Source organism: Gekko japonicus, unplaced genomic scaffold, assembly GCF_001447785.1.
Source record: "Gekko japonicus isolate JY-2015 unplaced genomic scaffold, Gekko_japonicus_V1.1 scaffold279, whole genome shotgun sequence".
Taxonomy (NCBI): domain Eukaryota; kingdom Metazoa; phylum Chordata; class Lepidosauria; order Squamata; family Gekkonidae; genus Gekko; species Gekko japonicus.
Window position 1 is genome coordinate 382,516 of NW_015162485.1, and position 21,412 is coordinate 403,927.

Consider the following 21,412-nt stretch of genomic DNA (forward strand, 5'->3'; position numbering starts at 1 on the left):
CCGGGTCTAGAGATGTCTTTTTCAGGAGAGGACGGACTATCGCTTCCTTGAGCGCAGTCAGGAAACGCCCTTCCGAAAGGGACGTGTTGACAATATCCCTTACGGCGCCTCGTAGCCCCCCAGGGCTCGCTTTAATGAACCAGGAGGGGCACGGATCAAGGTCGCATGTAGTTGGGCGTACAGAAACGAGCAATCTGTCCACTTCGTCCAGACTGAGCAGATTGAAACATTCTAAACCCGGCCCCGAAGACGTGCAAGGGGCCTCAAGTTCACAAACTGTCTCAATTGTGGCGGAGAGGTCACGACGGAGCCCCAAGACTTTATCTGCGAAAAAGATCGCAAAAGCCTCGCAGCCAATGTCCAATTCCTTAACTTTTTGCTCGCCCTGAGGCAAGGTTGTCAAATTCCGAATTATACTAAATAATTGGGCCGGGCGCGAGCTCGCAGACACAATCTCAGCCGCATAGAACTTCTTCTTAGCGGCCTTGACTGCCATCTCATAGGATCTCATAAACGTCCTATAAGATGTTCTTGTTTCCAAGTTGGCTTGAGTTTTCTCCATTCTGAAATATTCTGTGTCACCCTAAACATGGTTACTTCACAACTCATCCCTGGTTCTTTGTTTATTTTTATTTATTTATTTGATTTATATACCACCCTCTCCACTCAGGGCAGTTTACAATGATTTCTTACCAGCCATGGTTTCAACACAAATTCTTGAGGCAAACGATTAGTGAAACAGGTATCCTCTTTACAGAAGTTAATTCTTTCCTTTCTCTCTTCTTGTCTCTCTATTAAATGATTCTGACTTTAATAGGACATATTTTTGATTCATGGGTATTTGGACCCCCCGAATGGCGCATCTGTGACGTTGTCTTACGTTAGCTACCTTCCAGTCTTCTACTAAAACCAATTTTAATGATGTCACATATTTTTGTTAGAAAACAGTTTCCTATTTCAACATTTTAAGAAGAATTTATCAGTTAGTAGAACTTCAAGTCTCATTTTCTCTTTGACAGCTCTAAGGTACAGTTGTTCAGGTATGATTACCTGTCCTACATTCCCACTAACCCTTTGACCAATCCTGTAGAGTATATCAGTATTGTAATGGGCGGGGATTCAGAAACAGACCGATAGTGAGTTCATAACTCAGGTATGATTTGAGGAGTTGACTATCTGGATTAATTAGAAAACAGCAAAATCAACTAAGTGCATATTTAAATGACTATTAGTTCAGAGTAGTGGCCAGACTGTTCAAGTAGTAACTCAAGATGCAGGTTTTAATCCCTGCTGTGCCATGGAAGCTTGGTAAGTGACCTTGGGAAGATAAAATAGAAGGGGAGGGGGAAACAACATATCCCCACTGGATACAAAAGGGGCACATAAATATCTAAAAGAATACATAAACAGTCCAATATGGCTGCTTGCTATACCTGTACAATGACAATATAAAAATCAGACCTTTTGGGTAGCAGAAGAACTTGGTCAGTGACTTAAGTTGGCTAATCAACTTGGAGATATTAGGTGAGGTGGGTGACACAAATTCATCAGTACTGATGCAAAAGGAAGGTGAATGTATTGTAGCTTAATCCAAAAAAACTTGTCTCTGAACAATTTAGAAAACTATGCTGGCATAATGCTCAAAGTTATACTGGCATATCTGAACTACATCAGCACTGAAGCACACCAGTTGCATGCCAGTGCCATCCCAGGGTAGCTCTGGCACTAAATCAGAATCTGGCAATGTTAGGAATATGTCAAGGAAGGTGCGGGGCATAGTCAGTATCCTGAGCCTCTCTAGCCTGTGTCCTATACCATTCCAGTTCAAAATTACAGCTGCAACAACCCCGGTTAAGTGGAGAAATATACATGTAGAGTGAAGATCCGATTCCCTCCTCAGCATGATTTAGACCTGCAGTAAATCACAGCCCTTCCAGGCACTTCAACCAGAACACCTACATCTCAGATACAAGGGCACACAGCCTGGAGCTACATGCCTCTGCCCTCATGGCCACACTTAGAACACACACAGGTGGAAGAGGGATGGGGACTTTTCACAAATAGTCGAAGCAGATATCAAAAGTTGAAGCATATTTATAACTCTGCTTTGTTTAGAACTCTTACAAATACTTGTAGTCCACTGAAAGATACAAATATCAAATGGCAGCCTTCCCTTCCAATTTAGGATGGTAGGACTTTTCTTTCTACACAGGAAAGCAAGTGAAGGGGGTCCCGTGCAGTGTTCCCTCTAAGCTGTGTGCATGCGTGGCCGCTCATTAACGGAGGAAGCCCCGTTCATTTATTGCTGCTCCATCAGCAATCTGGAACTGTGCTGGGTCTTGCACTCCCCATTTTAAGATTACACAAAACGAAAGAATTAATCTGTGCTCAACAGTAGACAACCAAAAGTCTTATACAATTGTGTCAAAACGTAATAAGGACGTGATAAAGAGGACACAGTCCAATGTAATACAAATATAATGAGATTAAATATAACAAGGCGTGTTTTGCAAACCGCAGGACATAGATATATTTAAACTTTATCAACTCATACACCAGAAACTCCAATAATATGGAACACAATCTCCCAGTTTTAATAGTCCCACAGGAGTTCAAGGATTCACTGGAGCCTGGGAGACGAATTAATGTAGGTTCCTTCGATATTCTTCTTTATGCGTAAGGTAGCCGATAAGCTGCGTTTCGCCAAAACCTTCTTCACAAAGATGGAACTCTAACTCTTCATTTTCGTGAAGAAGCCTTTGACGAAATGCGGTTTGTTATCACCTACCTTACATGTAAAGAAGAATACCGGAGGAATCTCTGCCTTTTGGCTAAGATCGTGTAGTATCAAGAGCACCACATGCAGTGATTTGGAGCTCATGAATCATCTACCGCTACTGCATAACTTTATCATTATCGTCCTTGAATAATGCACAGTGATGGGGGAAGGGAAAGTTATATCTGTCAGCTATATGCCCATTTGGATGTGGGATTAGGGGTATGTTCTTGAACATGTAAAGTGTGGGTTCTAGTCCAGACTGTTCCTCCTATTTTGCTGTTGATCAAGTTCTGAATTATTGCCAGCATTACCACTGGTAGGATTTGAACCTATGGTTCCTGTATGCCACATTGGTGCTTCTCTTCAGTGAACTGAAGTTGAGGAGGGGTAAGTGCTCCATTGGTTGGTGGTCCCCCCCCTTTTTTGCAAATTGCACCTCTGCTGAGGGAGCATAAGATACTGATCAGCACTGCTTGCCCATGCCAGTTCCCCAGTTTAGGACTGGGCTGCAAATCAGGTCTTCCTGTTGTGGGCTTCTTTGAGGTAGCTGGTTGGCCACCATGTGAACAAAATGCTGGACTAGATGGGCCTTTGGTCTGATCAAGCATGGCTCTTCTTATGTTCTCAGGTAATGATAGAGTCAGATCATGGTGTGCCAGGTTCACTTGGGGGCTGCCATATTTGCCTGAAATAAAGATACATACACTTCTGTGTTCCAAGACCCTTCACTCTTAGTAAATAGGCCTGAGATACTAAACTTGTTGTGCTTTAATTTTTCTCAAGAAAATGCTGCTTGAGATGACAAGAGCTCAGATTTCAGTCAATTTAACCTTTAGAAGGTGCTCCAGTCCTGTGGCGCCAGGAAGCAAACTTTATGATATTCATTTCAAAGGTTACCTTATCTGAATTTATGTAAGTAGTTCCACCTTTGTTGACTACCCTACTGATTTAAGACATAACATATTTATCATACAGTGTTCATATGTTTGTAGATCAAATTGGTTTAACAATAGATAAACATGGCACCAGTCTCAAAAGGACTAACTTCGTCATGTAGCTATGGACAGACAACAAAGAATCTAGTAGCAACCCACTTTCTTTTCAACATGGAGTCTCATATTTGTAAAATGATAACCAAAAGGAACTGTGGAGCCTGACAGTCCATTAATTTAGGTGAAATTTGCAGGTGCTATTTACACATGTATTAGCAATGTTCTTCAGAGTTCCTTTGCAATCATTGATGGTCAAGGATTGGATGTGGAAAAGACAAGCCCATTACTAACTTACTAACGTGACAATTCTAGCTCGAATTTGCCAGTGGCTAAGTTTCTAGAGTCTACTAGATTTGGATGAAATCTGTGTGGCTTTATCACACATTAAGATGAAACAAAATAAAGAAATTTGTTTTCCTGGTTGTTGGCTAAAACAAAGCCCCAGTTTCCTCTTGCTTGACTAATATTCCATAGTTTTTAACAGAGCCATGCAGGAATCACAGGCTTTGACTGACAGGGAAAAACTACCTAGAGGTACCTCCACACTAGCATTTTTTCCCCCTGATGTAATGACAGAGACTATCTCACAGTAGTAATACTATCTTCAATAAAGATGTAACTAAGGTTATGCCCAAGGCTGCAGTACAACTGAGCCAAAATTTAGGCTGTGCTGGTCAAGCACAGTGAGAAGCTGATGTAGGGAAAAGGAAAGTAGGTTAACAAAACACAGCACCAGAACAGAAATGCTGCAGCACCAGAAATGAAACAACGGTCACAGCAAGAACCTACATAATCTATACAAGACAGTTAAAAGACAATAGAGGAAGGAGTAATTGCATGTGGAAGGGTGCACAAAACACTGGTCACAAAAGGCCACATCGTACAAGCACCCAACATAAACAAGGAACAGACATCCACAGATAATACAAGGACGAAAATGTATAATGTTTGTTCTCTCAAAAGTTCCCACAGGCTCCCAGGTCTCAGGGCTTTGGCCACAACTCATCACCAGGAGACACAATTCCACAGCCACAACAGGGGTATGATGACAGAACATCCTACTCATGCCAACTAGGCTGGGACTTTATCAGTGGGGTGGAGGAGCAGAGAGGGACAACAATTCAGACCACCTGACCAGACTCACACAACTCTAGGAGCATGTAAGTGGAGAAATTTCCACTCATTTGCCTACCCCATACTGTGAGTTCTCTGTTACAGGAAACATCTATTCCATCTGAAAACTAATGAGTACCACTTTGGTATGTACTCATCCTGCTTGTTTTATTGCAGTACAGATTGTATGGGGAATAAATGTAAAGATTTAGGAGGTGCAGCTGGCTTACAACTTAGAAGCTCGTGTTACCTTAATTGTGCTTTTGGTTTCAACTCAATGTAACGGCTGTTATATTTGAAGCTGTGGGCCTGAATACCTAAGAGGAAACTGTGATGGACTGCACTTTTAAAAACTTAGAAGTGCTGTACAAACAGATAAAGGACCGTAAAGGGTTAATTCTTCCCAGAACCAGAGAGCCTTGAGTGACTGGCTGCTCCAAGGAATCTGACTGGTTAGCATCAGCTGAGCCAAGAAAGACTTGAGAGCTGAATGCTGAGGAGAAATTCAGTGTGGATTCAGCCCTGACTGAGAGCTGTTAAACACAGATGGAGTACTGGGGGAGTACTGGAAAGGATAAGTGGGTAGTTAGATGAAGACTCCCATTCAGGCCAGAAAAGGAGCTAGATCTTCTAGTAAGAGAAGAAATTTTTCTACACAGTCAAAACAAGGAGACAGCTTTGAAGAGTGCAAAGATCCCTGGTCTGGTGTGGTTAGAAACCACCTTTTGAAACCCTGAAGGGTCAGTAAAGCCCAAGAAGAGTACCGGTGTGTTTAGAGAAGAAATTTGGGTACTGGATAGAGTGTCCCAGCCTTTTGGAAACCAAAAGAGTCAATGAATTCTCAAAGAAAGTGTATTGGAGTATTTGGGAAACACTGGAATAAACACCTCTTACCTTAAGGATCCTAAGCCACTGGGAAAAGCTTATGAAATTCCCAATAGCCTGAAACATATGAACTAAGTCTGTGCATATACTGATTAACTTCAGAGTTCTATACTGAGTTACGAAATTTTACCCCTGATTTCACCTGACCTTTCCCCTCTATGTTGAATAAAATATTTTGTTAATTTGGAATTTCAAAACGCCTAAAGTGCCATTTAAGTTTAAGTTAAAGGAAGCTCTTGATGCTTCCCTCAGGTTCCTGGGCTGAGCCAACAGCCAAAATACCATGCTGTGACAGGGTGGGGTAGCTGGACTTCTTCAAGAAAGAAGAAAACAGATAAGTGGGGTGGCTTAGTCACAAAAGGGAAATAAAAACAGAGGGAAAATCTTGCCTCTGGGGGATGGCAGTGGGCTGAGGAGGCATAGAAACCTCTCCCTTCCACTCATTAAGATCTATCAGGAAGGCCCTGCTCTACTTTTGGTTTCAACTCAATGTAACGGCTGTTATATTTGAAGCTGTGGGCCTGAATACCTAAGAGGAAACTGTGATGGACTGCACTTTTAAAAACTTAGAAGTGCTGTACAAACAGATAAAGGACCGTAAAGGGTTAATTCTTCCCAGAACCAGAGAGCCTTGAGTGACTGGCTGCTCCAAGGAATCTGACTGGTTAGCATCAGCTGAGCCAAGAAAGACTTGAGAGCTGAATGCTGAGGAGAAATTCAGTGTGGATTCAGCCCTGACTGAGAGCTGTTAAACACAGATGGAGTACTGGGGGAGTACTGGAAAGGATAAGTGGGTAGTTAGATGAAGACTCCCATTCAGGCCAGAAAAGGAGCTAGATCTTCTAGTAAGAGAAGAAATTTTTCTACACAGTCAAAACAAGGAGACAGCTTTGAAGAGTGCAAAGATCCCTGGTCTGGTGTGGTTAGAAACCACCTTTTGAAACCCTGAAGGGTCAGTAAAGCCCAAGAAGAGTACCGGTGTGTTTAGAGAAGAAATTTGGGTACTGGATAGAGTGTCCCAGCCTTTTGGAAACCAAAAGAGTCAATGAATTCTCAAAGAAAGTGTATTGGAGTATTTGGGAAACACTGGAATAAACACCTCTTACCTTAAGGATCCTAAGCCACTGGGAAAAGCTTATGAAATTCCCAATAGCCTGAAACATATGAACTAAGTCTGTGCATATACTGATTAACTTCAGAGTTCTATACTGAGTTACGAAATTTTACCCCTGATTTCACCTGACCTTTCCCCTCTATGTTGAATAAAATATTTTGTTAATTTGGAATTTCAAAACGCCTAAAGTGCCATTTAAGTTTAAGTTAAAGGAGGGTCTTGATGCTTCCCTCAGGTTCCTGGGCTGAGCCAACAGCCAAAATACCATGCTGTGACAGGGTGGGGTAGCTGGACTTCTTCAAGAAAGAAGAAAACAGATAAGTGGGGTGGCTTAGTCACAAAAGGGAAATAAAAACAGAGGGAAAATCTTGCCTCTGGGGGATGGCAGTGGGCTGAGGAGGCATAGAAACCTCTCCCTTCCACTCATTAAGATCTATCAGGAAGGCCCTGCTCTACAGGAATTCATTTTCAGAGGTGAGAATTCCCTGTTGAGTGAAAAGTGCTAGGCTACACCTTTTCCTTTGTTCTTCAACTTGAACTTTGCAAGGGGCAATAAAGAAGGTTGCAGCAGCAGCACATGCATTCAACAGAGCATCTGCTGGGATAGAATCATAGAATCACAGAGTTGGAAGGGGCAATGCAGGCCATCTAGTCCAATCTCAACCATCTAGTCCAATAATTATCCCTACTACTTCTATAAGATCTGCATCAGGAATGTTACTGTTTACCTACAGAAGTGTTGAACTCATTTGTGGCGAGGACCACATCTGACATAAATGTCACTTTGTCAGGCCAGGTCATGTGTGCCATAAAATGTAATGCCAAGTCCTGGGGATACAAACTTTATAAAAGACAGCAGCTGGTAAGCTGTGAGTTGGTGTGTCCTCACCATGAGGCTCCATGGGCTAGAGACGGGGATGCAGAGGAAAACCCATATGGGCAGACCAGAGACCCAGTGGTACAATGCTGGGCAGATGTCCCCGCGCTACCTGGAGGAGGACAAGCCCCTTCTCCAGCTCGCTCCCACCACCAATGCTGTGAGCCCAGGCCCCAGAGTAAAAATGTGAAGTGGCTGGGTGTTGTGAACTCCCTGCTGCCCTCGAGCCACCATGGAAGGGGACTGGGAAGACGAGTTGAACTAATCCTGCCACCGGCACCACCTGTTTTGCCACACTGAAGCCACGATCGGAGTGGCTCCACCTACTCTCCCCCACTCAAGTAGCCTCCTGTTCCCTCCATTGCACCAGTTGCTCACAGGCTGGATAAGAGACTGGACAAGCTAGTTCTGGAATAAACAAATGCATGCATACTTCCACTGAAGCTCAAGACAAAGCATCCATCTGGATTGAATCGAGACCTAGGTTTCCTGTCTCATTACCAATGCTGATTTCTCCACACCTACTACCTCTCTGCATATCACACCTAATCCAATCACACCTGCTATTGTCATTTGCCATCTGATATCACTCCACTTTCCAATATATAGGACAGATGGACTCACATTCTAGCTGCATCTGAAGAAGTGAGCGGTAACTCACGAAAGCTCAAAACCTACCACATTTTTTTTTAGTGTTTAAGATACTACTGGACTAATTTCTACAGAGTCACAGAGTACTTTCCTTTCCCTGTTTAGGTTTCCTTTCATTTATAAGGTATCAATCTAGTGCCATTTTCACTAAAAGTAATACCAGATTTAATTAATCATGAAAAAATTTACAATGACCCCATGCATTTGGGGAAAGCTTTTGAATGTTTCTCTCCCACATCCTGAAACTTCCTTCCTAATCATTAGGCTGTGACTTAGAGCTGTTCATATCACAGTAGGGATGACTTAAGCTCTGTGTAGCAATGTTGCAGATGTGTATAGGAACAACCTCATAAGAAGAGCTTCACATCTTTTCCAGTTTGCCAGTTTTCTGTATGAGATGAGTTCCTGCGCATCACTTGCCAGTCAGGTAGGTATAGCTTTGTCTTAATAAGGCCGAGTTTGAAGCTGTAGCTCCCTACACACAACTTTTCTGTCTGTTGTTCTATCCAATAACACTTGTCTCATCCACTATGCATCCCTCTGGCTTCTCACACTGGCAATCCCTCCATCCAGGTTAGGGAGCCACCCGCAGACTCCATTTGTCTCTTGCTTCAGCTGAACTATGTAGCTCCAGGCTTCATCAGAATCAAGCCACCTCCAGCTCAGACAAGCCATGTACTTGGTCATTTGCTCTCACCACTTCCCAGTATCCATTGATTCTTTAGAATTCTGGCACAGGGTGGTGGGCAAAACAAAAAGGCCACTGCAGGAAGTGGCGCCAACCATAAAATGGCTGCCACAAGGGGGAGCCAACCACAAAATGCCAGGGATTGACATAATCTTTAACTCTAATAACTCTAATAGTAACTCTTCAGCATTTCAGGGTGAAGCTCTGCTTAACAGGAAGCCTTTTTAAATGAATATATTGTTTAGCAATATTTTCTTGCATACACACAGCTTACCTTCAGTCATGTTGTGAAGAAGATCCATATGCTGTGGTGGCAGGTGCTGCCAAAGCAACTTTTTAAAAATCTGCACAGCCAGTCAGATCTCCACCAGCTAATCAGAAGCCATGCTGGGCAAAAATAACCCATCCAGCCTCACCTACTTTCTAAAAACATTTGGCAGGTGCCAGGCAAGGTCTCAGCAGGCACTGTGGCACCCACAGGTATTACACTGAGGAACCCTGCCTTGGCCATTACTGGCGTGGCTTTTCTATGCTTGCCAAGCAAGGGTAGGAAGGTGGTGGCATGCAACATTTTCTTCTGGCCTGGCTGTTTATACTATGGAGTTGATGCCTGGCATTAGCAGCCCCTTCCCCCCACATTCTATATGCACTCAAATGCTTTTATCTGGGACACAAGTTAATAATAGGGTGTGCATTTGGATCTACCCGAGCCAAAAATATACCCCCTCCAAAACCTTATCGGTATTTTTTGGGTATATATTGGCTTCTCAAATGTATCTGGGTTTTCTCAAGGGGAGGGGGAAAGTTCAGAGAAAAACCTGGATATAATCAGGAATTACCAGTAGATCCGAAAACAGCGGAGAGGCAGGAGCAAATTGCTCCTACCTCTCAGCTGTTTGTCAGGCTTCTACTGCAGTGCCTTTAAATTTAAACAGACTGCAGAAGACAGGCTGAGGATCAGCTGTGCCAGGTGGAGCAGACTGTTCCTGCCGACTCGGCTTGGGGCAGGCTTCTCATGCACCTCAGTTTAAACCGGGCTGCAAGCAATGCTCCCTCTAAGCTGTGGAGTCTTGTGAGCAAAAATTCTACCTTGCGAGCTACTGGCATTACAGTTGTGAGCGAGTGATTTGGCTACTGCATAAATTAGTTTGCTCTGGAGCCCTCCCTCCTGAGCCAAGACAAAAATGCGTGAGCCAGAGGCTAAAAAACTGTGAGCTAGCTCACACGAACTCAGCTTAGAGGGAACACTGGCTGCAAGAGAAGCCAGCCCCAAAAGCTGCTTGGCCTCAGGGAGCAATCTGCTAGCTGTGGCAAAGCAGATCCTGGGGCCAGCTTCTCCTGCAGCACAGATTAAACTGTGCTGCAGGAGAAGCCAAACTGGCATTTTTCTTCTCAGGTCTATTGGACCCGAAAAACTTGGGATTTCAGAAAAATCCCAGATCCAGATACCATACTGATTTTTTAAAATTGTGAATAAGAAGAGCTGGGGTCCTGGCAATTCTACACATAATTTCTACTGGTTGAAAGCTTGCAGGCTGATTGGTCTTTCACTCAGACCTCTCAGATACTTGCCCCTGATCAGATACAACTAGAAAGAATAAATTCCACCTTTTAGCAATATTTGAAATAATAATGTATACTTTCTAGACTTTGTCAGAAATGTCAGGAAAAAGCATACCTATTATTTGCACTACTTATCTTATCTCTTTGATAATACAATTCACTCGCACAAGAGACACTACTTTAAATGGGCACCTGAGGTTCTGTAGGTATGTCCAAGGACCAGTGGATTTTTTCCTTTTCCCATTTGAAAGGCAAATACACACACAGCCATGCCACACTGCAAACCACTTAGGATAAAAATACCTTTATTTTGTGTTACAAACAGGGGTGCCATCCTCCAGGTGAGGTCTCAAGACTGTCCAGAATTCGAAATGATCTCCAGAATACAGAGATCAGTTACCCTGTAGAAAATGTCTGCTCTGGAAGATGATGGACTCTGTGACACTATACCACAGTGAGGTCCCTCCCTTTCCCAAACCCCACCGTTCTGAGGCTCCACCCCTAATTTGTAGGAATTTCCTGACCCAGAATTGGTAATCCTAGTTTCAAAGGCAGTTGTAGGGGATTTCCCCCCCCCCATAGAAGTCCAACGCCTGCTTATGTTTGTGGAACCATGTACGCAATTCTTTGTATCTACTTTGCGTTTGGTAGAAAATGTTTATCCTGTTGCATTTCTAAGACAATAACATATACAGTTTTTTCGGCTGCTACCTCAAGATTGCTAAAGTCGCACTTATTCATTAAAAGCCTGTAGTTTTCAAGATGCTACTGAGTGCAGCAAATAAAGTCGACAGCCCCTAAAAATCAATGCACTATTTTTAGTACCTGCTGTTTTTCTCCCTTCCTTTGCCCAGTTTTGGACAAAGATAACAGCTACACAGAAGCGTTGTAAGAGATATAGGTATTCATCCCTCATGGAAGTTATCCAAGAAAATAATTTAAAGAAAAGCAACCATGACATCTAATACTCTTCTCATTTTCGTGACTTCACAGACTAAGCAGATACAGAAAGGTATGACTTTCTAGTAACATAATTAGTCATTAATTTACCCCATTCAAAACCACTCTTATCAACTATGTCACACATTGCCAAAATGCACATCAAATGGTGCTAATATATATGACTAGTGAATGTGCAACTCTTTGCTTAAGAATAAGGGTTTCTTCCCCTAGCTATGATCTTGCAGTCTTATGGCTCCCTGGACTGGCACAATTGGACAGAGGAGGAAGACTTTTACAGACGAATCAATGATTTTTCTGTTTTAGAATTTGGAAGGAACTTTCTCTAAATCAGTTTGTCCATTTCCCCCTTTTGCATGTTGTTTTGCTGCTGAATTCTCAAGAACTACCTTATCAGCTATTTTAATAGGTCTATCGGAATTGGGCCTTTGGGCAGAGAGATATAATTAAGAAAGAATCTTGTAAGTATGGGTTGTAACTGATGGCATTTGGGTCCTTTACAATTTTAGGACTATATGACAGGGCTCTCCAAACATGCACCAGACTCTATACTTGTAATACAGTTAAGTAAACAAAGCTCAAAGACCTTTGAATTACTTTACGAATATCCTGATCCAAGTAAGTGTTCAGGGCAGGACATACAAATTAGCCCAGAAGTGCAATGTCACCAGCCATGATGTCACACTGTCATGAAAATGATAGCATACAAGGGCGAAGCAGTTATGTTGGCCCAAACTTTTAAGACTGGGGGCCAAGTGTGTAGGGTTGCCAGGTGTTACCTGGCTTCCAGTGGGGGGCTCCCAGGTCCATTCCTGGATCTTCCGGCACGCGCATGAAGTGAGCACACTGCACAATGACATCACCCAGAAGTGACATCATCATGCCAGGCACGTTGCACAGTGACGTTCTAGCATTTTGGTCAAAACTTTATGGTAACCAGAGTTTTGATCAAAATGCTAGAGCATTGCCTTCTGGATGACATCATCATGCCAACAATGTTGATGCAGAAGGGGGCTGTTTGGGGGTGGGGCTTCCCCCTCTCACCAGATGACCAGCAGCAGATTAGAGCCCTCGAAATAGGAGGAACCCCCACTCTGACAAGGGGGTTGGCAACCCTACAAGTGTGTAATCAAACATAGCCAATGATAAAGACCACAGTGGCCTCCTAGAGGTGATGAATCTGTTGATAATGCAGTTCTGATCAGTTACTATCCTTCTGTTGGTCAGTGGCTGAGCAGAGTGTAATAGCACTGTAAATCCAGAATGTCCCCTGACCTTGGGAGGTGGTTTTTCAAGGGGTGTAGCAGATCCTCATAAACACACAGCTCTTTGAATCCCAGGCAACATTTTTCAGTATTCACATAAGGGTGCATAACAATGGGAGGGGGGGATCATTTCTTCTGGAAGACAACTTTGACTAACCTTTCACAGTTAAAACATGAAAAAACATTAGAGGCGTAATAGCACCATCATCATAAAAATCTGCATATTACTATACAACTTTGTATGAGCATGATCGGGCACAATAAAGCAAAAAACAAATTCAGGGATAGAAAAAAACAAGAAGGAATCACACTTCTTGGGTTTCTTTGGGTAAGAGAAAAATAATCAAGCACTGACCTTGAATTGTCCTCTTGAAGAAAGCCTTGCAGGCCTCACATGAAGCCACCCCATAGTGGTACCCTGACGCAATGTCACCACACACCAAACACAGTCTTTTGGGCATTGAGTTCAGCATGTATTCACACTTGGTTTGTGAATCTTCAGCAATGGTACTGGAGCAGTCATCGTATCGTTTCCTGACGGGCCCGTTACCCCCAAGACCCGGGGCAGAAGGGTAGAGTGGTGGTGAATCTAGCCCATTCTGGTGTCCATTCATGGTTGAACTGTAGCTCCCACTGGCGTCAGAGGAGCCACCAGGGCTGTGGTGATTGATGCTGTCCGTCAAGGAAGCGGGGCTCGATGGTTCCGTCTTGATATATGACGAACAGCTAGAATCAATGTGTCGATCCTTGCTTGACATTCTGCAGAGAAGCCTGCATTGTAAAAGGAGTGAAAAAGAAGTTTCTGTGCATTAAAAACAATGCTCTTTAAAGGCAGCACTGCAAGGCTAAGGCCCGTACATCATTCATTCATTAGTCAATACCTCTTGTTCTACATGAAGGTAATCAGCATAAGGGCATGACAGAGCTTTATTAAGGCTTCAGACAGGCAGTAAACAAAAACTTTAAAGAGACTGGATCTATTTTACTCAATGCTCCCTCCTCTACATCCCCACCAATTTCTCTTAAATCAACTCTCTAAATTCTAAAGTTATCATTATGGAAGACACTGAATTCCCTCACCTGGAGGTTCCCTTCCCTGTTCCCCCACACCTTTTGAACCGGGGGATATTTTTGTCTATAGTTACTGTTTGTCAGCCTGTTTTGTTAGAGCACTACCTGCCTCCACTATTGCTTGGGTCCCAAAATTAAGGGGTAAGTCTCACATTAATTATAAAATTATTTTAAAAAATTAAAAAATTAAAAATAGATGAAATGTGTCCCTACAAATAATTAAAGCGTGACTTCAGTTTTACAAAATCTATGTGGAATGGTTCATTAGCTTTGATTACAAATGCTTTTTAGCAAATGTTCTCAAATTAACTAATACTGGACATACAAGCATCCCTAAAATTTTGTTCCGAGGGGTAAACCAGGCTCTTAGGAACAGTATGAGGTAAATATACGGGTCTGCAGTGCGAGGGGGAAATCAGTAGAAATCACCACCCTGTCCCCCAAAAACAGAAATGCCATTCTTTTGGATGAACTTCACATGACAGGATGCTAAGTTTTCAAAAGTAGAGTGTGTAAAGTTGGTGTACAGTAGCACCTTAAAGACTAATGTGAAAGTTTATGCTGGAATAAATTTTGTTAGTCAGTGTCACAGGACACCAGTTTTATTTTGCTGCTACAGACTAACATGGCTACTGACTAACATGCCTAAATATTGACCAATATTATATGCCTTGGAGAGACACAATAATGAACAGCATGTTATGTAAAAGCTTTCACAGCCTTCCTAAAATACTAGGCATTATATGGAGGCAAACCAAAGTAATTCTATCAACTGTAGACAGCTTTCTGACAAGCCACATTCCTGTTTGATATGCATTTTTTTACATTTACTTCAAAACTTAAAGGCCATACAGCATAAATTTAAATAACAGTGTTTGAAGTGCCCCATTCTCCATACATACACATAGCCAGTAGTGAATTTTAACCAGATATTCATATTTTCAGTGCTGTTACTCAGTTAAGATTTTAGCCAATTAGCTGTCTACTGTTAGCAGATTACTCAACTAATTAAATCATTTCTATTTACATATTGTAACATTTTAGTAAATGTGGTTTTCAGAATCATGACTGACATTGATCTTAAGTATGATGTTAAAAAAAGTCAAATGTAGGACAAAATAGTGTTTTGGCTATCCTAGGTTTGCAAATATAATAAACTGTTTCTGTGATAAAGCTGAAAGGTTCTATTTTCTCAGTTAGCCAGTGGCTTTCAGCCATAATATTCAACACAAAGTTTACTAATTACACTAATACGAGAATGAAACCCTTTCAGCATTACTAGCAATTCTCCTAATAAAACTGGCATTTTTTCAAAAAAAGCTTTACATGGTTATTCACACATAATCAGTTAAAATCTACAGACCTAAATTAATGTTGCCAACAGGCCTGGAGAAAAAAAGTCCTGTCTCTTTAATAGAGGCTTAATGAGCTGTTATTTATCAGGTGATGTTATTTAAATCCATGCCATTAAACTTTCAACTGTCCATTTCTACACATTAAGCCCCAGTTAAAGGGAAATGATAAGCCTGTTCCCTATATAGGCCCTCCGTGAAAAACTGAATTATAGAAACTCATCCAAAATTTGTGAAACAATATTAAAATATTAAAACAATATTAGAAAACAGCAAGTAACTCACAAAAGCTCATACCCTGCCACAAATATGGTTAGTCTTTAATGTGCTCCTGGACTCTTGCTCTTTTCCACTGCTACAGACAAACACCACTACCCACCTTGACATATAACATTATGTTTGAACTCCCTTACATAAAATTTACTTTACAATGCAGTTATAACTAGAATACCTAGGTTCCTACAGCCAAATGCTTTAAGATATTAATCTTTATCTAATGAGTTTTTAGCAAAACAACTGACATTTATGTAACAGGACTAGATATTCAAGTGTTAAATAGAATAGTTCTAAACCTATATCCAGGCTTTTAAAGAGCAGGAAAAAAGTTCCATCTTGTTACTACAGCTGTAATGGTATTATTTTGCGGCAAGTTTTTTCCCCTCTTCTCATAACACTAGAACTCAGACAAACCTAATGAAGGTGATGGTCAATAGCAGTGGCATACCAAGGGTGGAGCAGTAGGGGCGATCTGCCCCGAGTGCAGGCGACAAGGGGGTCCATGCCGGTCTGGATCCTCTGCCCACCAAGAGGCGGAGCTGGTGCAAGTGAATCCCGGTGCCCAGCTCTTGAGGAGGTGGCAGCAGCCAGCCCAGCCTGGCACTCACCTCCCTCCTGGCTCTGCATAGGCTGTTCTTGCTTTTTAGGGGTGCCTGTCCTCAACCTGCAATCGAGCCCAAGAGAGAGAAGCTGAGGAGGGGGCAGGGCGACCCCCCTTGCTTCCATCCGCAGTTTGCCTTCAGCAGCTGTAATGCTCATTGACTGCCAAAGCACACCCCTCCCAAGTCCCCTAGAACCAAACCAGGGTCGGCTTCTCCATATCCCTCTGAGCAGCACTTGCTGGCTTCTGGGCTCCTGCCCGGCAGGAGCTTCCTTAGCGAATGCTTTTGTAGGATGGTACAGGGAGAAAAAGGGGAGAAAGAGGGAAGGGTAACAGTTGCAAACTGAAGAGACAGAGTGAAAAGGAAACAGGAGAAAGCTAGACCAGACCTGGTCAAAGTAGCACTGTTGGTTCCCGCCAAAGGCTGCTGTTAGGGTTGGATGCGCCATGCAAGGAGTGCCAAGGCACAAGGGTGTGCTGTGCAAGAAGTGCTAAGGCACTGGGCCACTAGGCGGCTCAAGCAAAGAGGTTCCTCCACTTCTCTGGGTGGAAAGGAGCCTGGGGGAGCAGGAGCGATGGGTGGCTTTGCAGAGGAGCAGGTGACGAAGAATGCTATGACTGAGCCTCTGCCTACACTCTTGGAGGATGAAATGGGAGGGGCAAATTTTTTGCTTTCCCACCAGCTGCAGAGTTTGGCAACTCCCTGCTGTTTTCTTATCTCAACTGGGCAGCAGCCTTCCCAACCTTCTTTGAGTGGCCTGCTCCTGGGTTTGTGTTGCGCTGGCTATTCTGTCAGGCCGAAGTTCAAACTGGCCATTCCAGGGAGCACTGAGTGACTCACTGGGGAAGAAGTTCGATGTGCAGCCTAACAGGGTTATGGAATGCAGCCTCCTGTCCCTTTAACAGAGGTTTAATGGCAACAGACAGTGGAGGTTTTCCAAGGTACTTCTTTAAATAACATCACCTGGTATTTCCTGCAGACCCAACTGATATTAAAATGACAGCCAGAGGAACAATTTAAAAGTTGGTAATTCTAATTATGCCCATGTTAAGGACTGTGTTGGAATGCTAGTAGCCATCAAAATCATGGACACTTAATGCATTTGCAAATTTGTACTAGGATTAAGTTATATGGAAAAGAAACTGCAGTTCTAAAAGTTTAACCTGTAAGTACCACTATTTTGTTTCCCATGTAAGGCCTTCTAGTACAACTGAAGGATTTTATCAGGCTGAGGAGTTGTACTCTCCCTCCCATAGCAGACCTTGCTTTCCAGTTGTCCTATAGGTATGTGTATTTTAATTCCAATCAAAGCCTTGTCCGTTAGTAGGGAGCTTGCTATCAGCATAAAATTTGGCTGTAAGAGGACAAATTCCTGATAGAATTGAAGAGGGAGAAGCTTAGCATATTATATATTGCCATGCTCAGAGGCAGTATGCTGCAGAGGCGGGGTGAAAATGGCGTCATTCCTTCCTCCTCCTGGACTAACACCAGTTCAGAAGGGGTGTGGGGGTGCTTCTTACAGTGGTGTTCAGCTCAGCTTCCTTCCCTGCTGGGAAGAGGATAAGCTCCGTGGATCTTTCTTGGACTTTTCCCCGAAGCACCCTGGGGGTGGGGAGAGCTTTTGACAGCCCTGCCCACAACCCAAGGTTCCCCAAGTCACTTTTGTTGTATAGAGGGGTGTGTGTTAAAAAATGATCTGCTCTGGGTGTCAAATACACTAGGTATTCCACTGGCCAATAGGTTCAGGACAGACAAAACTAAATACTTCTTTACTCACTGAGCAATTAAATGGTGGAATTCACTGCTAGTGGATGTAGTGATGGCCATGAGAACAGACGACTTAAAAAGGGGGTTAGACAGATTCATGCAGGAGTGGTTCATCAGTGGATATTAGCCATACTGAGTAACGGGAACCTCTGCATATAGAAAGAGAGCAAACCTCGGAATACCACTGGTCGGGGACAGCACCAGGGGAAGGTCTTGATTTCTATGCTCTCCCCCCCCTCCCGGTTATCCAGGGCAACTATGTGGGCTGCTGTATGAAAGAGGAGCTGGACTAGATGGACCACTAACATGGCTCTTCTTATATTCTACCCATTGTCTTCAAGGCATGTCTACTAAGTTGAACAATGACCAATTTAGAGTAAGCTTTTCAATTTCTGCCACCCTGCATATCTCAAGGAGAAGCAAGTTTAAATAAAAAACATAATAAAACAGTATACTTACTTTAGTGTTTATAAGACAGAAAATGAAATTACCCACACATATTGGCATGCAGCATACTTAACCCTGGCCCTCAGAGCCATGCGACACAAGGAAGTTTTATAATGCCTCAAGAAAGCAGAAAGTGAGACTTTGCAGCCACTGACCACATCTCTTTACATACCCTTGCTGCCTGAATAGCCAATTGCTTTGGATACCTGATTGTATGGTCCTACCCTCATGAACTTTCCAGCCTTCTTTTCCTCTCTCCTGCCACTTTAACAAATGCCTTTTTTCCTGCATCTGCTGCCTTGCACCTACCACTCTTAATTAAATGTTATAATTAATAAATAGCTCTCTCTTGTCTCTCTACTCCCACTCTAGGCTAAGCACTTTTCTCTAGTCAACATTTGAAAGAAAGTGGATTGGTGCTGACTTACAGCAGCTCTGTGAATTTCGTTTAATTTAGAGTACTTACGCCACCGCTCGACTTATTACCTTATAATTACTGGACAGCTCTCACATATATTATGATCTGAAGCTAGAATGAGAAGTTATTAGGGTACTAAAACATGATCTTCTTCCCACCCCTCCTCCTGACACAAGATTTTATATAGCTATGATTAAAATACCAAATAATTCTCTCACTATATACCAATTACAGGTTCTGATATGAGCGCTTGGTACCGTTGTGTTAAACTTCTCTCATTTTTATTAGTGTAATTCTTTTTAAGATTATAATTATTGTTGACAACTGGGGAAAGATGGCTAGATCACAATGGAGTTGAATTTTTGCTCCTGTTATTTGGGTCCTGGGTAGGATGGCCAACCTACAGGTGGGGCCTGGAGATTTCCCAATGTTACAAAATGATCTCCAGACAACAGAGATCGCTTCCCCTGGAGAAAACAGCTGGTTTAGAGGGTGGACTCTATGCTATTATACCCCACAGAGGCCTCTCCCCTTCCTAAACCCCACCTTCTCCAGGTTCCACTGCCAAATCTCCAGGAATTTCTTGACCTATAGTTGCCAATCCTAGTTTGGGGGCAGCCAAACAGGCAGACTATAAAGTAAGCTACTGAGTCCTATTTTAAACAGCAAATCTAGTAAACCCATTGTGCCTTCCAATATGCATTGGCAATGCAATACCCAGTCAGAAAAATATTGTGGCTGCAAGGAAAAAGCCTAAAACCTGCCAGTCAATGTTGACTAGGGCTGCCAAGTCTCGTTGAATCGCGGTGGGGGATCGTCATTCTTTACAGGAGCTCTGCCGCGGGGGACGGCAACAGGCATTGCACCGCCGTTGCCAGGATGTGACGCTACGCGTCGCTCTGGCAACGGGACTCCAAACAGCCCCGTTGCCAGAGCGACGCGTAGCGTCACATCCTGGCGACGGCGGTGCAACGCCTGTTGCCGTCCCCCGCGGCAGAGCTCCTGTAAAGAATGACGATCCCCCACCGCGATTCAACGAGACTTGGCAGCCCTAATGTTGACAATATTGGGCTTAGTGGAAAATGGTCAGACAATGTATGGTATTTTGTATATTCTTAGATATATTAAGCTAGTCCCACTGAAATGCTAAGGTAAAATCATTATGTTGGGGGGGGGGTGCGACCTTGTCATTATAAAGATGGACTATAGCAGTTTTCTAATCTTCACCCAGGTTTATCTGCTCTGGAATGCAGCTGCTATGGAGAAAGGAAACCAAAACCATTTCAAATTACAACAGCAGAGGGAAACTTGGCATCACTCCCTGAAGAACCTGGATGAAACAAAACCCAAAACAAGGCAGATGGGACATTTATGAATATTTTGGGTTAGTATTGTTAATTATTGCTTCAGTGTTTTAAAGGGGTGGAGGAGAAAGGTGGAGAACCTTTAACCACAGCAAACTGAGTCACCACCAAGAGGTCTTGTTGAGGATTTGGAATAACATCTAAAATAGACCTCTGTTAAACAGCTGTTGCTCCCTAATTACGACTTAGTTCATTACACCGACTTCCTAGAGATACCATTACCTTGTACTGAAAACCTCTGGTTCAAACTTAATTCCCTCTTCATCTCTGTACCTGATTTTCTACAGCTCTTTCATGCAAGCCTGAAATATTCACAACTCTCTATAAATTCAATTGTCAGCTGGTGATTTTTATTCTAGACCTCACTTCAATCTAAAATTAGAGGCACTAAAATTCACATTAACTCTAAGAGGAATGTAGTGAATAGGACTTTATTTCAAAAGAGCACCTTTTTGTCAGAAAGAGCTATTCTCAAGTTGATGGCTTTATCTGCATTCAAAGTCCAATTCCACATTGTGCTGTTAATACAGATTTTTTTTTTTTAGGTCACAGCAGATTAATAAAAATCTAAATGTAGTTAACATTTACAATGAGAAATAACGTCTGCCATATTTAAGTGTGAGGTATTTATTTTAACACCATGGTGGCATTGTTTTCATCATCATCATCATCATCATCATCATCATCATCATCATCATCATCATCATCATCATCATCAATTTAATCCACTGGTATCTTTAATTGTACTTCTGCCTTCTAAGGTCTGATATCACATTGCAAACAGAAGGGTACAAGTTTGCAGGATAAGGTGCATGAAAACAAAGCTGAGGTCAAGTTCTTGGCCCTTTATTTTCACGCGTTCAAAGTCACTAAGGTGCAACCTGAATCTTCCACTAATTTCTGTATCTAGTCTAATTAAAACTGCTGATTTAAAACTGAGACACTACATTTTATTACACACATGTTTCCTGAGTCACAGCCCTATAGAAAAAGGACTGGAGGAAGTGTTTAAAGTTTCTCATTAACGTGTAATTTAGCCCTAAAAAGCAGATGGGGGCAACTCTTCCTCCTCTCTGTCTCTCTCTCTCTGGCTGCGGTCACACACACAAAATAATCCACTTTCAATCCACATTCACACTGGATTTTCACTATGTGAACTGGCAAAATCCAATTGGAAAGTGGATTGAAAGTGGATTATTTAGTGTGTATGTCCGCAGCCTCTCTCTCT

At 42.7% G+C, this 21,412-nt stretch overlaps 1 protein-coding gene across 1 annotated transcript in view; it reads right to left on the reverse strand.

Moving 5' to 3' along the window:
* Window positions 1–21,412, reverse strand: part of ESRRG (estrogen related receptor gamma) — a 276,236-nt gene that overhangs the window by 206,998 nt on the left and 47,826 nt on the right. Inside the window, exon 2 of the mRNA XM_015405927.1 lies at window positions 13,243–13,658. Coding sequence (XP_015261413.1) covers window positions 13,243–13,658 — 416 coding nt within the window. The remainder of the gene's footprint in view (window positions 1–13,242; window positions 13,659–21,412) is intronic.